The 18171-nt window shown below is 41.6% G+C and overlaps 1 protein-coding gene across 8 annotated transcripts in view; it reads right to left on the bottom strand.

Annotated features, from left to right (window-relative positions):
- Positions 1-18171, bottom strand: part of LOC123372015 (integrator complex subunit 10) — a 45221-nt gene that overhangs the window by 12844 nt on the left and 14206 nt on the right. For 4 of the 8 annotated variants that reach the window (XM_045019948.1, XM_045019956.1, XM_045019952.1 and 1 more), the window contains exons 7-15: positions 17440-17611; positions 16488-16657; positions 10115-10248; positions 8985-9150; positions 8217-8299; positions 3538-3693; positions 1941-2049; positions 1219-1298; positions 526-688 (exon numbers count right to left, since the gene is read on the bottom strand). In XM_045019948.1, coding sequence (XP_044875883.1) covers positions 526-688; positions 1219-1298; positions 1941-2049; positions 3538-3693; positions 8217-8299; positions 8985-9150; positions 10115-10248; positions 16488-16657; positions 17440-17611 — 1233 coding nt within the window. The remainder of the gene's footprint in view (positions 1-525; positions 689-1218; positions 1299-1940; positions 2050-3537; positions 3694-8216; positions 8300-8984; positions 9151-10114; positions 10249-16487; positions 16658-17439; positions 17612-18171) is intronic. The other 4 variants (XM_045019949.1, XM_045019954.1, XM_045019951.1 and 1 more) reach the window with 2 other exon arrangements.

Genomic DNA, 18171 nt, shown 5'->3' with positions numbered 1-18171 from the left:
TGTATGAACGTGCATACACCTAATTCTGAATATATGACCCACCAGCTGCAAACAGCTGCAAAGTGAAAGTGACAAGATTTTGGATCTCTGAAGCATGGATACCACATACTTTCACTTTGCTGCTCCCACCCAGGAGCATAGCTGAAAAACTCCAGCATAATGACCCAGCGCAACTCCTGATTGTTATGGAAGTGCTTGGAGACTTATTTGTAATAGCACAAGCAACTGCCATTTTATAAAAACTGAAGAGTGACAGCAATGTAGGGATGTATATTTTCCAGGTACCAGCAGCAATCACACATCCATTTTATAGCCAATTCTACTCTGATTTACACTTCATGCATTCCCATAGATTACAAAAGGTTTGTATGGCGCATAATTAAATGCAGAATTTGGTCTCTTGGAAAAGCAGATAAATATTTTCATAAGTGACTATTCCTACAACCCAATGGAAGGTTTTAGACAACAGAGGTCTCTGCATTGTTTTTTGCTGCACTGATAGTTTTTTAATAGGAAAAAGGATACTTGTAACATAGTTGAAAAAATTCTCATACTGGAAGTTTCCCTGCTGACAGATTTTGTTGATGGATTTCAGGAACAAGTTCTCCCCCCTTGGCCATTCATGCTGAAGCAAAACGACCACGTGACCCAAAGCCATATCATCCCTGTTATCTGTGAAAGCTCTCAGCTATAAAAGAAAAAAGATTCACACTGTATGAATCAGTAACATCACAACAGATTACTACACCCAGTGTCCAAAACTAACCGTGGTGGCAGAGACTACGCACTTATTAAGAGTTGCTGAAGTAAGGCAAGACACTGGGAGGAGTGAGAGGGCAGCTAGTTGTTGTTAAGGGTTGCTAACATGAGGAAATGGGGAATTCAACCTCTCTTCCTAAGTTAGTCACTTCTGCCCATGCCAAATAGGGAGAGGGAAAGAGGATATTCGTTCCCTCCCAATACAAAGTGCACAAACCGTCCCCTGGTACTAACAAACCACACATCACGTTTTCCTGAATACAAAAAGCCTCAGTGGTCCCCCACCCAGCTGCCAAAACCTCTATCCATTCTGACTGCCAAACGAGTAGCACAAAAGATACTGTTCCCAAGGCACTGTACTAGATGTGGGAGGGAGCAGTGCCACACCATTTCAGGAACAGTGCAGCATAATTTAAATCTAAAATGCGCATAGAATATGGAGCTTTGACAATAACTTACCTTAAAACAAGCCAACAATAAATGGAGGCAATATGGCATAATAGCTTTACTGGTACATGGCCAAAGTTTTAGATCAGAACCTGTAACAGAGCAATTATATTACATAATTATGCATGTCACATAACCCTCTCATTTTGATTAAAAAGTCAGAATGGGAAACAGGAGACACAAACCTGCAATTACCTAATCCCATGCCTCAATCAGAATGATTAAAATGTAAAATAATATTAAAAAGCCTGTCTTCTTTTCTTCTTTCTTGTGCTATGATTGTATATTCTGCTACACAGGAAAGTGATGTTGATGACAAGGCATTTACAAGAGACAAAGAAGGATAAGGAATACCATCCCTTTCCACAGTAATAATGCACAGTTTGTTTTCTTTAGGATATAGACAAGTGTGTCCTAAAACTAAGCTGGATGAAATGCTTAGAGTATTTTGTAATCAGGTTTGTCCTGGCGATACTGGCTCAGGGTGAAACCAATGTTCTCCTGTTGACATCAGAGATTTCACGCTACAGTGCAACATAAGGAAAACTCTGAAACTTAGTGCACGTATAAGTGACTGAAACTGACATACAATATACATATTGCAACATTTTCCAGAGCAGAGGGTGTAAGGATTTTACTACAATCTATGTCACTGAGAATCTCACAATTCCTCCCCTACCCAAAAGGTATCTCTAGACAGCTGTTCGGAAGTGAAACCCCCAAAATCCCCATACCTTTCCTGAATTTAGACTTCACTTTAGGCTGCTCCTCCTGCGTTTTACCCCCTTCTTGTATGGGAAGTACCATGTAGCACATGAGGTCAAGTACTTTTTCACATGTCAACTACAAGAGAAAATATAAAAGATAAATAATCCCGAGATTCTAAATTTAAAATGAAATCCAGATTTATCAGTAACAGAACAATGAATTAGAACTCTTGCAGTAGGCAGCAGAAATGGGAACAGAGAAGATCATTATAGATTATAAATTCTATTAGATAAAGGACTAGTGGGCAAGGTAATCTAATTTGTCTGGACAAAGGGAGAAAGATATACTATGAATTGATGAAATTACCCCCTTTAACAGTGGATGCTTGGTTCTTTCACAGTGTTTTTTATTTCAACAGTGCAAGAATAGTCCGTTGGTCATTTAAAATGAATTTACTTTTAGAGTTCAAATTGTTTTCACTGTTTCTGGAAGTTTTTAATAAAAATTAGGCTTTTTCCGTCCCTGTTTAGAGAAATTATTCCCCAAAAGTCAAAACTGCAATCTGATAGCACTGCAGAAATGCTGTAAACCCTACTCCTAATTTATTAAGAAATAAAAGTGCACAAGAAGGAGATATAATCAGACAAATCAATTTTAAAGAAACCTAAGGATTTCTAATGAAAAAGTTATCTGTAGGGGAGGAAATATGGGCCAGTGGAGAGAGCGGAGGATGGGACTCAGGTGACCAGGATTTTATTCACCGCTTCACCACTGAAATGCCATGTGACCTTGGGCAAGTCACTCCTGAGAGCTCTCCTGCCAGCAAAAAACGTCCACCCACCACGAGCAGAAGCTGGATGACAAAAGTTTTGCCGACAAAGTGCCAGTGTAGACAAAGCCTACGTTTTTGGGACATGGAATAATAGTGCATTTGTACCCCACATAGCGCCCTGGCCCCATATTGACCGTGACCTCTATGCACTACTGTAGTAATAATAATAAGGTATAAAAGACATTCCAAAGCTAAATTGCATTAAGAGGTCACGCCAGATAATATGATTCTCCAAGTCTGCTGAGTTGTCAGGTGGCAACTCTTTTCTATGAACATACTCCAAAAAGATTATGTTTCCAATAACCCCTTCACCACCACCCAGACATTCCCCCGCGCCCCGGCATACCCGAAATCACCTCCATGTGATCAGCGCTAAAAACTAAGGTGAAGCTAAGGTGAAGCATGTGAATCATGTGAAATGTGTTCTATTTGGCAGCTGTGAACTTGAGTTTGAGTTATTTGTTAGATATGTCAACAATAAAAGTACGAATCCTGAGACAAAGGCTGAAATTATCAAACGTACTGTTAAAAAAGGAAGGTAATTCAAAATTAAGGTTAATCTAACAAATAACTCAAACTCAAGTTCACAGCTGCCAAATAGAACACATTTCACATGATACACATTTGGCAGCTCTGTCATGCATTCAGGGGGCGTGGGCAGAGATGCAGTGCCCTCCTGGCGTCAGATGGCATGTCTGATCTGCTGGAAACAGGCTAGCTTGGAGCCCCCAGGGAGGACTGGCAGATGGAGGGGAAGGCCTGGAGAAGCGAGGCCGGTATGCTGTACTTACTCTGTATTCTCCAAGGGCAAAGTGGCAAGTAGCTAACTGGATAAGTGCTCTCTGATTCTCTAGGAGTGATCCTTGTCCTGTGATCTGCTGCTGAGAATGAGATCCCTGAAGAGCTGCTAAGTGATGTAGGCTGGTAACTGCTTTTTTATACTGACCCTTTTAAAAAAGAATTAAAAAGAACATTAGAACTTCCCACACACAATTCATAAAGAAATAAAGGAGATAATCCTACCTTAGAAAGTCTCCAAAGCCAAGGTTAGCCAAGTAGTGAAGATTTCACAATGTCATGCTAATTAAGCTATGACACGGTAAGAGAGGGGTTTGAATGGCACGTATGTGAGCTTGTGACAAGGGAAGATACAGGCCTAATTTTGAAAAATAAATAAAAACAATTATTCTCTTTATATGTATTTAAATTGGATTTTTAATTAGACTCGTTTCAAATTAAATTTTGAATTTACAAACATTGTCTCAAGGGCTAACTAATCATTTATTTTGGAGCCATTTAAGTCCACTGAAAAAATCTGTTCACTATATTGGAATGGATCTGCAAGAGTCAAGCATTGAATGTGTCTGCAGTTTTCATGGTATATGTTGCCAAAAACTGATTAAGCTAAATTGCTATTTATTTATTTATTGGTAAAATAATTCTAGATGATCAAAGAAAACCTTACTTGTCTCTTTCTCTCCCTATCTTCTTGCATACACAGTTTTTGTACCTGCTTGATTGGAAGATTCTCTCTTAATTGCTAATTAAACATACAACTGTCTGTAGGGGAAGGACAGATTTTAAGTTATTTAAAAATTCAAAACAGCCTTTTTATGGCATACTGCCTGAAGAACAGAATGCTTTACCAAACAAACCCTATACTGTAAGAGTGGGCAAGACTCTGGGCTTGTCTTCACTACCGGGTAAGTCGACCTAAGTTATACTATTCCAGCTGCGTGAATAACGATCAGCTTCCCACTCTGCCATCGATTTAGTGGGTCTTCACTAGAGCCACTAAATCGACCCCTGCTGCATTGATTGCTGCAGCACTGTAGCAGAGACCAGCTCTCCTTGTTTTAAATCCAAAAGGGATTATTCAATCTTCATTTTTATACAAAAATTATATTTATATCTAAATTGCAGTTTTAAGCTCTCAAATCCAGTGGGTACCCCAATATTTTAGTCATTTAGTCCCCATTCACACCTACGTTGAGGTGACCAGTAGACCAAGAAATCAGAGCTGACGGGAATATTTATGCAACAAGACCCAAAGGGCTATTTCTAGGCAGGTATTCATGGACTCCAGTCTGGAAGAATTCCAGGCCAGGACCAAGAGGGCCCACAAGTGTCCTCAGTGCATCTCACCTATCAAGACTGAAACACACTGTCTGACGGTATCTAGATTTGGCACATTAACCTTTGTTCAGCAGTCAAGAAAGATGGCAGCTTGTGCGCCTAACAAAATGAGGCTTCCTCAGTGGATTTGACCATTTCCAGAACCAGGAACTCCTGTGCAAGACTTGGGAAAACTGCCAGTTCCTAGCATATAGGAGCATCATCTGGGGCCACAAACTCTGAACTTATCCACAATCAACGTGTGTCTACAGGGATGGGGGAAGAGGGAAAGGTGGGTAGACTCTGCAAAATCCTCTAAGCCAAAGCTACAACCTCTCACTTGGTAAGAGATATTGGAGACTTGGGATTAGAGCCATAAATTCTGGGCAAATCCTGACTCTGCCAAAGGTAGGAAACAACAAGCCATCAATAAGTCATGCTCCAGCCAGAGCATGAAACATTTCTGTTTAGAGAAGACGAATTATTAAAAACCTCCCAATTAAAAATAAAAAATAATGAGAAGAGGGTAAAACCAAAACTCAAAGGGAAAACTAGCTATAAAGCTCTCACACAGAGCAGTTTTCACCTGCGGAGACCTACTGAATATGGGAAATGAGAGGGAGAACTAGACTGCTCAGCAGACTGACCCTCTTCTAAGGCATTATTGCACATTATATTCACTGTGTCTTCACCTGCTGACGGTAATTCAGAACAGACGGACAGCCTGATCTGGGTGCACTGGACATTTTGACTTTGTACGAGCACATTTCACATTCTAGGTAACCCCAAACACTTTACAAGGCATATCACTAACACTCTGATGGCAGTCCTTGTGCCTGCCATGCCAACTCACCGTGAAACGGGCATGAGAATGTCAGCCAAGATACAAGGGAGCTAGCTTGTAAACTATGAGGAATGAGTCATGGGACCTTTACCTGCTGTGGGGACAGCCGCCCAGCAGGGGCAGTCGTGCAGGGCCCGTAGGAAGCATTACCAATGTCACCACGCCAAAAGCTAAACTAATGTATTTCAAGATGTTTACCTTGCCCAAATGCTTATGGATAAGATTTTAGGGGAATCCCATTCTTATCAAGCCTCCAGCACACTGTAAAACTTTGCAGTGAGATGGAAGTAGATAATATTCAGTCCTGCCATGTGTGCAGGGGATTGGACTAGATGACCTCTTGAGTCCCTTCCAGTCCTTGCTTGGTACTGAACTGTAGGAGTCAGCTCTCTTAGCTACGTGCCCTTCCAAGCAGAGGACTCGGCTGCATTTTTTAGCAAATCTCAGTTAAGTTTAACCTCATCACTCAAGGGCCACTCTAAGCAGTCTTAAGGGAAACCTGGGTACAGGGAAAGACCAAGAACTACTTTGTCAGGATGCTCTTAATCTCGCTTTCTAAAAAAAAAAATGTAATTTTCCATTTAAAATAGCAGGAATGACCAAAGCATGTGAAACTACTAGGTGACTTTTGTTATATGCTTATTTACATCGTGACTGCAAGGAGAAAATTAAAAAGTTGTTCCAAGAAAACCATTCCTAGCAGCAGAACAGCTGCAAAATGCACTGTGTCACTAAAGCCTAGTCTACACTTAAAACTTACACTGGCATATCTATGTTGGTTAGGAGTGTGATTTTTTTTTAAAGTAACATAACTATGCCAGCATAAGTCAAGGAATAGATGCACTTACACTGATATCAAAGTGTTTTTGCCAGTATAGCTTATGTATCTTGGGGAACTGGAGTAAGCTATGCAGAAGTGTTTTTATGCCAGTATAAACTGCATCTACACTAGAAGAGTTTGCTGGTATAATTATACTGCTATAGGTATGTTAGCAAAAATTTTTTAGAGTCGACAAGGCCTCAGTCAACCAAAAATCAAGTAAGTAAGGGAAAACACAGGATAGGTTGGTTTGAAACATTTTGAAATGTTGCATTCAAAATACAAGTAAATTAAGAAAATTGTGGGAGATATGGCTATTATTTTTATGACTATTATGTGTTCCTGTTTATTCGATCGTTGTTATGCTGTTGGCTAGATGATTCAAAGGTTCTTTCCTGCAGGCGTTCCCCTCACATCCCTCTGCAGAAAGGCTGGCAAAGGCTTTCGAAAACCCAACCACCAGTACTTAACTGACAAAATAGTGTTAATGCCTTTGAAGTTTTGTCTTTGACCAACCTGGACACAACAGCTGAGCTGGGAGGGAGGGGCTTCAGATGGGGAACATGGAACAAAGCACCGTTAAGTAGATAAAAACCTGAGGCCCTGAGTTCAAGGGTGGGGCGGTGTCAGCAGGGAAGCAGATAAAACCCCAGTCCCCAGAGGAAGAGATACCTGAGATGCAAGGGCCTTCTTCAAGTGTAGCATAGCAAATACAGCACTAGACTAGGACTCATGAGACCTGGGTTCTATTCCCTGCTCTACTACTAGTCTGCTGGGTAACCTTGGGCAAGTCACGTCACCCTTCTGGGCCTCAGTTTCCCCAACTGAAAAATGGGGATACTGATATTGACCTCCACAAAGTTCTTTGGGATCTACAGATGAAAGGTGCTTTATAAGAGGTAAGTATTATTATTTTTATTTATTATCAGGAGGTCAGATATATGCATGTAAGCCTTTTTTTGCTCTAATCCAGTGGTTCCCAACGTGGTGCCTGCGGGCGCCATGGCGCCCACCAGAGCATCTATGGGCGCCCGCCTACTGGCCGCCGGACAAGCAGCCGCCGAAATGCCACCAAGAAGTAGCAACGTCAAGAAGCAGTGCCACCGAAATGCCACTGCTTCTCGGCGGCATTTCGGCAGCAACGCCTCTTGGTGACGCTGCTTCTCGGTGGCATTTCGGCAGCAACGCTTCTTGGCGTTGCCACTTCTCAGTGGCATTTCGGCGGCTGCTTGTCCGGCGGCCACACTCCTCGGCGGCTAGTCGTCCAGCACCCGCCACACGGAAAGGTTGGGGACCACTGCTTTAACCCTTTTTTACTCTGATTGCTATGTCCTATGGATAAATAAGGACTTTTTTTGGGGGGTGGGGGGGTACAAAGAAGGTGGTGCTCAGAATGACTGCATTTATCTACTGTTCACAGCTTCCAAAAGGAAGTCTCTTGCATGTGCCAAACCCAGGAGGGCCTGCTAAGGAAACAGTTGATAGACAGGGGTGCTTGTAGGCCGGGGACCTGCTCTGTGGGTAGGAGAATTGAGGGATTCCACCTTGAGAGGAGTGAAGAAACAGGGCTTGCTACCTGAAAGGGTGCACTAGAGAGAAATGTAAGAGGGATCAAAGATGCAGCTAGCCATGACACAAATCCATTAGGTCAAAAGGCTATGTAAAAGTCTAAGTCTCATTCTTTCATTTACCTGGTAAATGATCATATCTGTGAGGAAGATTCGTAACCAAAGCCAGGTATCTGTCTTCCATGACAAGCAAATTCTTGTGAATTCTGTGTAAACAATCAGAAAGTAGTCTTAAGGGTGGGAGGGGAAGCATTGCAAAACTTTTGTTTAAAAGGCATCTAATAATAATAAAACTGAAAAATAGTAAGACTGAACAAAAACGTTTTCAACATAAGACAATTCCTAATCCACCATTTTTCTATTTATCATGCTGTTCTTCAGGACCAAAAGTATTCAACATACCTAAATACAGCTAACTGGTACAATTTGTATGAAGTATTTTTTCAAATAACAAATATAAAAGACATAAACAAACACATTATAATCAGAAAAGAAAAGACCCAGTAACTATCTTCAAAGAAACAAATTGCTGGGGAAATGATCTGTTTCATGCAAATCTTCAGGAGGTTACTAGCAACACCTCCACACTTAAGGTTTTGGTATCCATTCGGTACTATGTTCTCTCATTTCTATTACCACCTATGTGCTACCTTAGTAAAAGCTGTTTTCAAGGAAAGGCAAGTGAATGAGTACAGAAGTATGGAGGAACTAAAAAACAACAAATAAACCAAATTCCAAGATAATTGATAAGGCTTCTTATCTCAATTCCCAATCTCAAACCATCCAAGCTTCCAAAATAGAGGAGCAGCACTTGAACTGTATTTTAAACAGTCAAACAATTCTCCTCTAACAAGGAAGCATAAACACAGAAACGCCTGCAATCATCCTTACCTTTATCGAGTGATTCCAGAGAATAGAGAAGCTCCCAGCTCTCTCTTGCCAGTTTAAAGCTCTCTAGTACTTCAACAGAGTTTGCAAGGTCTGTCTTATTTATTGTGATGTGACGATTTCTCCCCTTCCCAGAAGGGTCTTCATCATCCGAACTCTGCTTAAGGATCAGTATAGACAAAACATTTCGTTCTCTTTAATTAAATGTTTTTCAAAAGAATCTTATGGAACTTCTGCAACATTGCGTATAAGCTTCAAAGCAAACAATCCCAATACAAATATCTTCATAGTAGATGTTTCACTATTTCTATGCTTAGCATTAATTATATATTAAATATTACTAACTCTTTTAGCAAAAAGAAATGAAAAATAGTGGAAAAATTGATATTTTACTCTAAAAATAAGCTATTGAGATCCTAAGTGCCACGTCATCATAAATAGCATCATAGATTATTAGGGTTGGAAGGGACCTCAGGAGGTCATCTAGTCCAACCCCCTGCTCAAAGCAGGACCAATCCCCAACTAAATCCCCAAATGGCCCCCTCAAGGATTGAACTCACAACCCTGGTTTTAGCAGGACAATGCTCAAACCACTGAGCTACCCCTCCCCACAAACAACTGAGCTATCCCTCCTCTCTAAAGAGTTCACTCTGTTACACATTAGTCAAATTGTGGTATTGTTACCCAGATTGCACTAGAATAATTTATTACTGAAGTAAGAGCTAAACCTTTCAGTCAAACCAAAACCATCATGGCATACTGCAAATCACATGTAATTCTTCTAAAATGTGTACTTTTACCAACAATGTAATTCTATAAAAATAGTATTTTTTCTCCTATGAAAGAGACAAACACATAACTATTATTACAGGCCAGCTATTATGTAATGGCAGTTTGCCTATAGAATTCCTGCCTGAAAACACAGTACAATCAAATAGATAATAGTCTCAGCTCAGTTCCTTTCACATCATGATACTAGCACTTACAGTATTGCCAGTAAAATTGTTTTGTTCTTGCTGCTTCTAACCAAAAGTCTCTTTCTTTGCATATTTTGGGCATAAACCGAAATTCCTAATGTTCAAAATTCCAAATGTATAATTTCTATTAAGAATTGAACAGTCTAAAGGAGTTACCATTGTCTTCTCTCTTCCTTCTGCAAGTTTCCTCTTTTTATGTATGTGCTTGTTGCGATCAATATCTGTATCACCATAGACACTGGACACATCCTCAAGGAGAACCAGTGGAACTTGGTTTGGAGCATTTGGCCCTACATTTAAAAAATACATTAAAACTTGTTTTAAACTGAACTCATTGACCATTTGCCTGCTTCAATTTTTTTCATTCAGGCACGTTGTGCGGAACAATTTGAAAGTAATTCAACAAATTGTGTCAATGTTTAAAATACCCTGGTAATGATACAACTTGCTTTGAAGGGAGCCCTATCTTAGAGGTCACACATCCTCTGCCAGAAGTCATGATGATTTGCTCAAAGCTGGCAGAAAATCTTGGAACCCGCTTCTAAGGGAGCAATCACAAGATATGTAAGCGTTTTAAGTATTTTGTCTCCAAGCACTATTTACTTTCAACTAAAAGCAATCATTAAATGCTGCCAGTCATTTGGTCCATTTGGCCAACCGCCTAAAAGCAACAACCAAAGAAAAATTCCCAAAGAACTCTTTACAGGAAAATGGAGCAGAGCCTTGACTGCCACTGAAGCCTCAAAAGAGGAATGCAGTAGTTTTATCACGAGATTTCCTTAGTAGTGTAACTTGCTTATGGCCTGCTCCTGCTGACTTCAGATGTGTGGGATCAAGCTTTTAGCTGGCTGCCCAAGTCCACTACCCCTTCCCATGACCATACCTCCAAAGCAGCTTAGTTGCGGGTAAGGATAGGAATGGGAGTCAGATCTGATTTCTACTTCCAACTGTGCCACAAGCTTTCTGTTTGATCCTGGGCAAATCACTTCAGGTCTTAGTGCTTAAGTTTACTCGTCTGTAAAACTGAGATAGGGAAGTATTATCTCCATGTGCCATAGTGTGCTGCCAGTATTTTGAAAGGGGATCTCCAAAAGTCTTTCGGTCCTTAATTTACCAAAAAAAACCCTCCAAAAACCTGTGTATTAGGGGTCTGCATGCTTGCAGAGAGAAGGATGAAGGAATGGGGAATCTATTTCTCTGTCATCCCATTTAAAATCTGTCTGCCAAGAAAAGAGGTGATGCACCACCAAACATAAAATGAACATCGTGAAAATATATCAGCCAAAGCACTGATTACTGCCCAAGCCCGCAGACAGCCTGAGAGCTTATGAGAGACATGTGAATTGCCCCGCTCATCTCATAAACCTCCATCCAACCCCATGTGAAATAGGCAAGAGACGATTAATGGTTGTTCACTGAAGCTCTACATCTCAATAGATGCCACCCCAGTCCATGCACCGGTGAGAATTCTGATAGATGGAGGTTGAGAGCTGTTGGATCCAGCAGGAGGCATCTTGTGCCTCCCTGCTGAAACATGTAGGCGCTCTCCCTTGTTTCTATAGACAGTTCCTTTCTAAAAAAGGAGGAGAAAAAAGCCCAGTGACGCAGCTAACACCCATGGCACTGCACTCCACCGGTATTTGATGGCACAGCATAAATCAGCAAGAGATGTCACAAACATATATTGTATTACTGAGCTCAGGAACTGACTCAGTAGTACCAGAAAGGATGTGAGAGTGAAGCACAGTGCCCAAGGCTTGCACCAAGTTGGGACAGAATGGAGTCCCTCGGGAGCGACTTCCCCAACTCTTCTCAGATAGGATGTGACTGTAGAAGCATAGTAACTCATCGGGGCAGCACAAGACATCCCCTGTTGGATCCAATAGGCTCAGAATCTTCAAACTACAGAGTTCCTGTCAGACCCACCCACAGTAACACAGACCCAAGAGGTGAAGTCCACTAATACTGGTATTGTCAGTGCAGAATTACCCCCATTTTGCAGACTGAGAAACTGTGGCCTAGTATGGGTAAGTGACTTGGCCAATGTCATAGGAAATGCTACACTAACTAGATCAGATGAATGATTTACCTAGCCCAATATCCTGACACAATCAGTGAATAGTGCCAGGTGCTTCAGAGAAAGGTGTAAATCCCCTTTCACGTAAGTTTCTTCAACAACCTGCCCACGCAGTATCATTCTTCCTAACCCCAACCTGCTAGATTACATTCCATGAATATTAAACAAAGGTTTATATTCCTTATACATTTTTATTCTAGCTAAGGGTAGCTGCAGAGGTTATTTGTGTAAATGTCTAATTTTCTCTTGAACCCTACTAAACTCTGCTCCAAGGAGGCTCCTCAGGGACTTGTTCTGGCTTGGAAGACCCAGGGCAGTACCATCTCCTTCACACAAGAAACAGCAGGGCTTGGCCTGCTCCTCTCCCCACTGAGAAAAGGTTGTTCCTGAGGATCCTGCTCTAGGTCACTGCTCTATCACTTACCCCTGACATCAAGGAACTCCTGGGAGGACCCCACTCTGACATACCTAGGTTTCTATGAGGTTGTCCATCATTGTGGTATCTGAGTACCTTCCATGAAAATCAAACAAACAAGCCCCCTGCTCTCCCCCTTACCCCCACACAAAAGTATCTTTTGCAACACAGCTGGCAAGAACAAGCTTAAGGTACTAGAGTGGGCTTTCCTACTAGTACCCTATGACAGAATGTATCCATGTCCACACCTACATACACGTGTAATAATCTTTGTACAAAGTACACCTTGTGAGGTATCATTTGAAAACTTGTAATTTGCTGGTCATTATTGTCCTGATAAAATGTGTGTGGCAACATTGAATGCAAAGTTATAAGATTCCACTGTAGAGCGTTCGTAACACATGTTCCAAACTCAGGTTGGCAAACAGTTCTCTCTCAAACACAGGGATGCATGCTCTGCTTAATTTGCATTTAAGCAGTAAACAGAGTCATCAAGAAGGAAGAGAAATAAAGGAAGCTCAAACAGGTGAGAAAAAAGCAGGGGACATCCTTCTCCATAGACATTGTGTCTCCTGGTACCCAGCTGGAAATGTTTTTCAATGTGGGAAATGAAACTATAAAAAGGAGGGGTAAAAACCCCAAGATACCCCCTCTCTCTCCCTGCCCATCGCATTAAAAATGACTTAGGTAAGTCAGATATCTTCAAATCACCAGGGCCTGATTAAACGCCTCCTAGAATACTCAAGGAGCTGACTGAGGAGATATCTGAGCCATTAGCAATTATCTTTGAAAAGTCATGGAAGACGGGAAGACATTCCAGAAGACTGGAAAAAGACAAATACAGTGCCCATCTGTAAAATGGGAAATAAGGACAACCCAGGGAATTACAGACCAGTCAGCTTAACTTCCGTACCCGGAAAGATAATGGAGCAAATCATTAAGCAATCAATTTGCAAACACCTAGAAGGTAATGAGGTGATAAATAACAGCATGGATTTGTCAAGAACAAATCGTGTCAAACCAACCTGATAGCTTTCTTTGACAGGGTAACAAGCCTTGTGGATGGGGGGAAGCACTAGATGTGGTATATCTTGACTTTAGTAAGGCTTTTGATCCCATCTTGCATGACTATCTCATAAACAAACTAGGGAAATACAACATAGATGGAACTACTATAAGGTGGGTGCATAACTGGTTGGAAAATCGTTTCCAGAGAGTAGCCATCAGTGGTTCACAGTCATGCTGAAGGGCATAATAAGTGGGATCCTGCAGGGATCAGTTCCGAGTCTGGTTCTGTTCAATATCTTCATCAATGATTTAGATAATGGCATAGAGAGAGTACACTTAATAAAGTTTGTGAACAATACCAAGCTGGGAGGGGTTGCAAGTGCTTTGGAGGATATGATTAAAATTCAAAATGATCTGGACAAACTGGAGAAATGGTCTGAAGTAAATAGGATGAAATTCAATAAGGAAAAATGCAAAGTACTCCACTTTGGAAGGAACAATCAGTTGCACACATACAAAATGACTGCCTAGGAAGGAGTACTACGGAAAGGGATCTGGGGATCAGAGTGGATCACAAGCTAAATATGAGTCAACAGTGTGATGCTGTTGCAAAAAAAGCAAACATCCTTCTGGAATGTATTAACAGGAGTATTGTAAGCAAGACACCAGAAGTAATTCTTCCACTCACTCCGCACTGATTAGGCCTCAGCTGGAGTATTGTGTCCAGTTCTGGGCGCCACATTTCAGGAAAGATGTGGACAAATTGGAGAAAGTCCAGAGAAGAGCAACAAAAATGATTAAAGGTCTAGCAAACATGACCTAAGAGGGAAGATTGAAAAAATTGGGTGTGTTTAGTCTGGAGAAGAGAAGACTGAGGGAACATGATAACAGTTTTCAAGTACATAAAAGGTTGTTACAAGGAGAAGGGAGAAAAATTGTTGTTCTTGACCTCTGAGGATAGGAAAAGAAGCAATGGCCTTAAATTGCAGCAAGGGTGGTTTAGGTTGGACACGAGGAAAAACTTCCTGTCAGAGTTATTAAGCACTGGAATAAATTGTCTAGGGAGATGGTGGAATCTCCATCATTAGGGATTTTTAAGAGCAGGTTGGACAAACACCTGGCAGGGATGGTCTAGGTAATACTTAGTCCTGCCTTGAATGCAGGGGACTGGACTAGATGACCTCTTGAGGTCCCTTCCAGTTCTATGATTCATGGCAACTGAAGCGACAAAGGACAGATTCGTTGGATTCTGGGAGAAGGGGAACTGGCTTGATTTATGTACTATAGCTTACTTTATGTAGAGCTGTTAAGAAATTCTAGATTAAGTAATTACATACACAATACAGCACAAATAATTTATAATATCAAGCAATAGTCCATAATGAAAGTCATAAGTGCAATTAGAGACAATTTAAATTGGACTTTCAGTATTAACAATACATTTCATGACTTATGAATGCCCCGTTTTTCAATATTAATAAGCATTAATATTTGCAAGGAATCTCTTTGGGATTAAAGAAAACAGAAGGGAATAAACATTGCTAATGGGGCTTGTAAAATCCTTCATATGAAGCAAACAGCTTGATAACTTCCGAACATAGCCTTTCAAAACCCACTTAAACCAGAGCTTAAACCATATCCTTCAGCTTTGGGGCCATGTCTAAGAATTTAGATCAATCCAAGCACAAGCAATTCAGAGCATCCTGATTTTTCTAAGATATTCTAGCTCAGATGTGGGCAAACTACGGCCCGCGGGCCACATCCGGCCCGGCCCCGGAGCTCCTGGCCCCTCCCCCACACCGGGCCGCGCTCTGGCCCGCCGCTCCCGCTAGGCAGCGTGTGAAGCGCAGCTGGCTCTGGCCGGGTGTCGCGGCTGCGAGCTCCTGCTGCTGGTAAGGGGTCGGGGAGCTTGGGTAAGGAAGCGGTGGGTTCTGGGGGATAGTCAGGGAGAAGGGGGCAGTTGGATGGGGTGGAGGTTCTGGGGGGGGCGGTCAGGGGATGGAGGACAGGGAGGGTTGGGAGTGGGAGTCCCAAGAGGCCTGTCAGGGGGTGGGGATGTGGATAAGGGTCGGGAGGCAGGTCAGGGGACATTGGTAAGGAGGTGGGATCCTGGGGGGGCAGTTAGGGGTGGGGCTCTCAGGAGGGGGTGGTCAAGGGACGAGGAGCAGAGGGCTGTTGGATAGGGGGTGGGAGTCCCGGGGGAGAGGGGCTGTCAGGGGGGCAGGGGTGTGGACAGGGGATCAGGGCAGTCAGGGGACAGGAGGGTTGGATAGCGGGTGGGGGATGTCAGGGGACAAGGAGCAGGGGGGGTTGGATGGGTTGGGAGCTCTGAGGGGGGCAGTGAGGGGGCGGATAGTGGGCGGAGGCCAGGCTGTTTGGGGAGGCACAGCCTTCCCTACCCGGCCCTCCATACAGTTGCACAATCCCGATGTGGCCCTCAGGCCAAAAAGTTTGCCCACCCCTGCTCTAGCTTTAGATTTGAGTGAGGGGGAAAACATAGCAAGATTCACACTTTAAACACTCAACCTCTAAATTACTTTAAAAAATTAACATTTTTCTTCAAGGCCATGTTATTCCTTAAACCTGAATGAGCTATCTAAAACAAGCCACATTTGAACTTTTTAGCTTCAGCTTTTATTGAATTATGCATAAGCATATTTTTAATAGACCATCTGGAGGGAAGTATTATTCATGTGTTTATAACTCAAACAGCTCAACCGATTTTGTGCAAATTTTCCAACTCATCTCTGGTCTGAAAGCAAGCTGGAAATTTTCAGCTCCAAGAAAGTAAGTTTGATAATATTATGAGCAACAGTAAAAAGGGAAAAGAGAGGCTGAATGCAAGCTGGAACTCAGCCTTAAGTACAGCACTAGAAGATATGCCAGATACAACCCACAGGTAGAGATTTAGGCTAAGACATTTACCTTTAGAGGAAATAATTTCTAAAGCTTAAAACAGCAGTTCTAGAAGGGTTTTTATATTGTTTATATCTGAAAGTTCTTTACTCATTAGTGTTTTAAAAACTAACCTTGGAAGAGAGATGGCTGGATGTTGCTGACATATTGGAATGCATTCTTAAAGAAGACCAACATTGTTGAATACACTACTTGATTCTTATACTGCGCATGGGCTTCGTTATCAAAATTACTGATGTATCTGCAGAGGTCTTTCATTCTGTGTAAAATATCACCAAAACTTCTAAAGGGTAAGAGACAATCAAAGAATACAATCCATTACAAAGACTTCTAAACTCAAGAAAAGCAAATGAAAATACACATTGCAAATTTAGTAGCAGTTTGGGGAGTGGGAAGGTGACGAAAAGAATGTCACCATCTAGGACTCACTGCCCTAGAAGGAAATACAATGTATTCCACAGACAATCGGACAAATTACTGAGCAGCAGTCAGAGATCTAGGTAATTCTGGGACTTGCATTTTCTCGGAAAAACTGGAAAGTCTTCCCTCTCACCAGTTAAGAAGGATACTAACATACTTAGAGACAAGTAAATAAAACAAGCTTTTGCTACACCAGTAAATCATGCACTGTGGACAACAAGGAACAGGTGAAAGTGAACTGATGCAGAACACAGTTTAATGCAAGTGTAAATAAGGGCAAACTCACTGTCTAAATAAGGTGCTGAACACAGTTTGTTCTAGCCTATGCTTGCAATTCAGTGTTTGTGCCTGGGAATGTTAATGAAGAAGTTCAGCTGCACCCATTGCTGCTGTCTGTCATCACCAACCTAGTAGTTTTCTTAGTGTAGACCAGGCTACTGAGTCGATCCTTATGTGGTCAACGTTTACAGAGGCTCAACAAAGCCTACATACGTGCTCTGGGTTGTATGCTTTTGAGAAAAATACGGGGCTGAAATTATACAATATAACTTAAAATTCAATTTGTTCTATAGTCCAGTTTACTGAAGAATTGAAAAGCCAAACTCTCCTAGCAAACCACCATAGGAAAAAGGACACATTGCTCACCTTCTTCCTTTATCCATCTGCCATTCACATCTCATTCCCACGACAGACAGTATCTTAAACAGCCTCTCCCAAGGGTCTGTAATCTGGGATGATTTCTCAGTCAGACCCTCTATTACATACTTCTGAGAGCTACGTTTGCTGGGGGACATGAGATCAGAGGTATCTTGTGAACCTAGAAAAAAAGGAGAAAAAGTTTTCTCCTTGTGCAGAAATCAAATTAATTAAAGTCACTATTAATTTTTAAAAAGAAAAAATAATCAAGTAGAAGAACAGTATATTTGGGTTTTCAGGATAACTATGAAATCCTATCTGAGCGAGGAAAAAGATAAAACCTGATCAGACTTTGGAACTACATGGCACTTCACACACTACAAGAAACCTGATCAAATGACATCCAAGCCTCTATTTCATAAGTAACTAAAGTTATCCACAATTTCACAGAAAACAAACAAGTTGAGACAAATTAAAAAGAGTAAGTAAAATCAGGATCAAGACGTAGGTGTGTCTCAAAATGTCTAGTCTGAAAGGACATCTCAACTGTCTTAGATCTCTGTATCTTTGTTAATTTGTGTCAAACATTCTCCAAATGCAGTTGTATGTAGTTTCTTTTATGTTTGGCCTTATGTTCTAAGAAGCAGAAGAGTTTTTACTGGTCTGAGCACTATTAACATTATTTTTCAACAAGGTCCATCATTGTTTGGTGTACTATCACACCAAATCGCACAAGCACAG

This window comes from Mauremys mutica, chromosome 5 (assembly GCF_020497125.1).
Source record: "Mauremys mutica isolate MM-2020 ecotype Southern chromosome 5, ASM2049712v1, whole genome shotgun sequence".
Lineage (NCBI taxonomy): Eukaryota > Metazoa > Chordata > Testudines > Geoemydidae > Mauremys > Mauremys mutica.
Note: the sequence above shows the minus strand (reverse complement) of the source record. Positions and strands in the feature narration are given on the sequence as shown.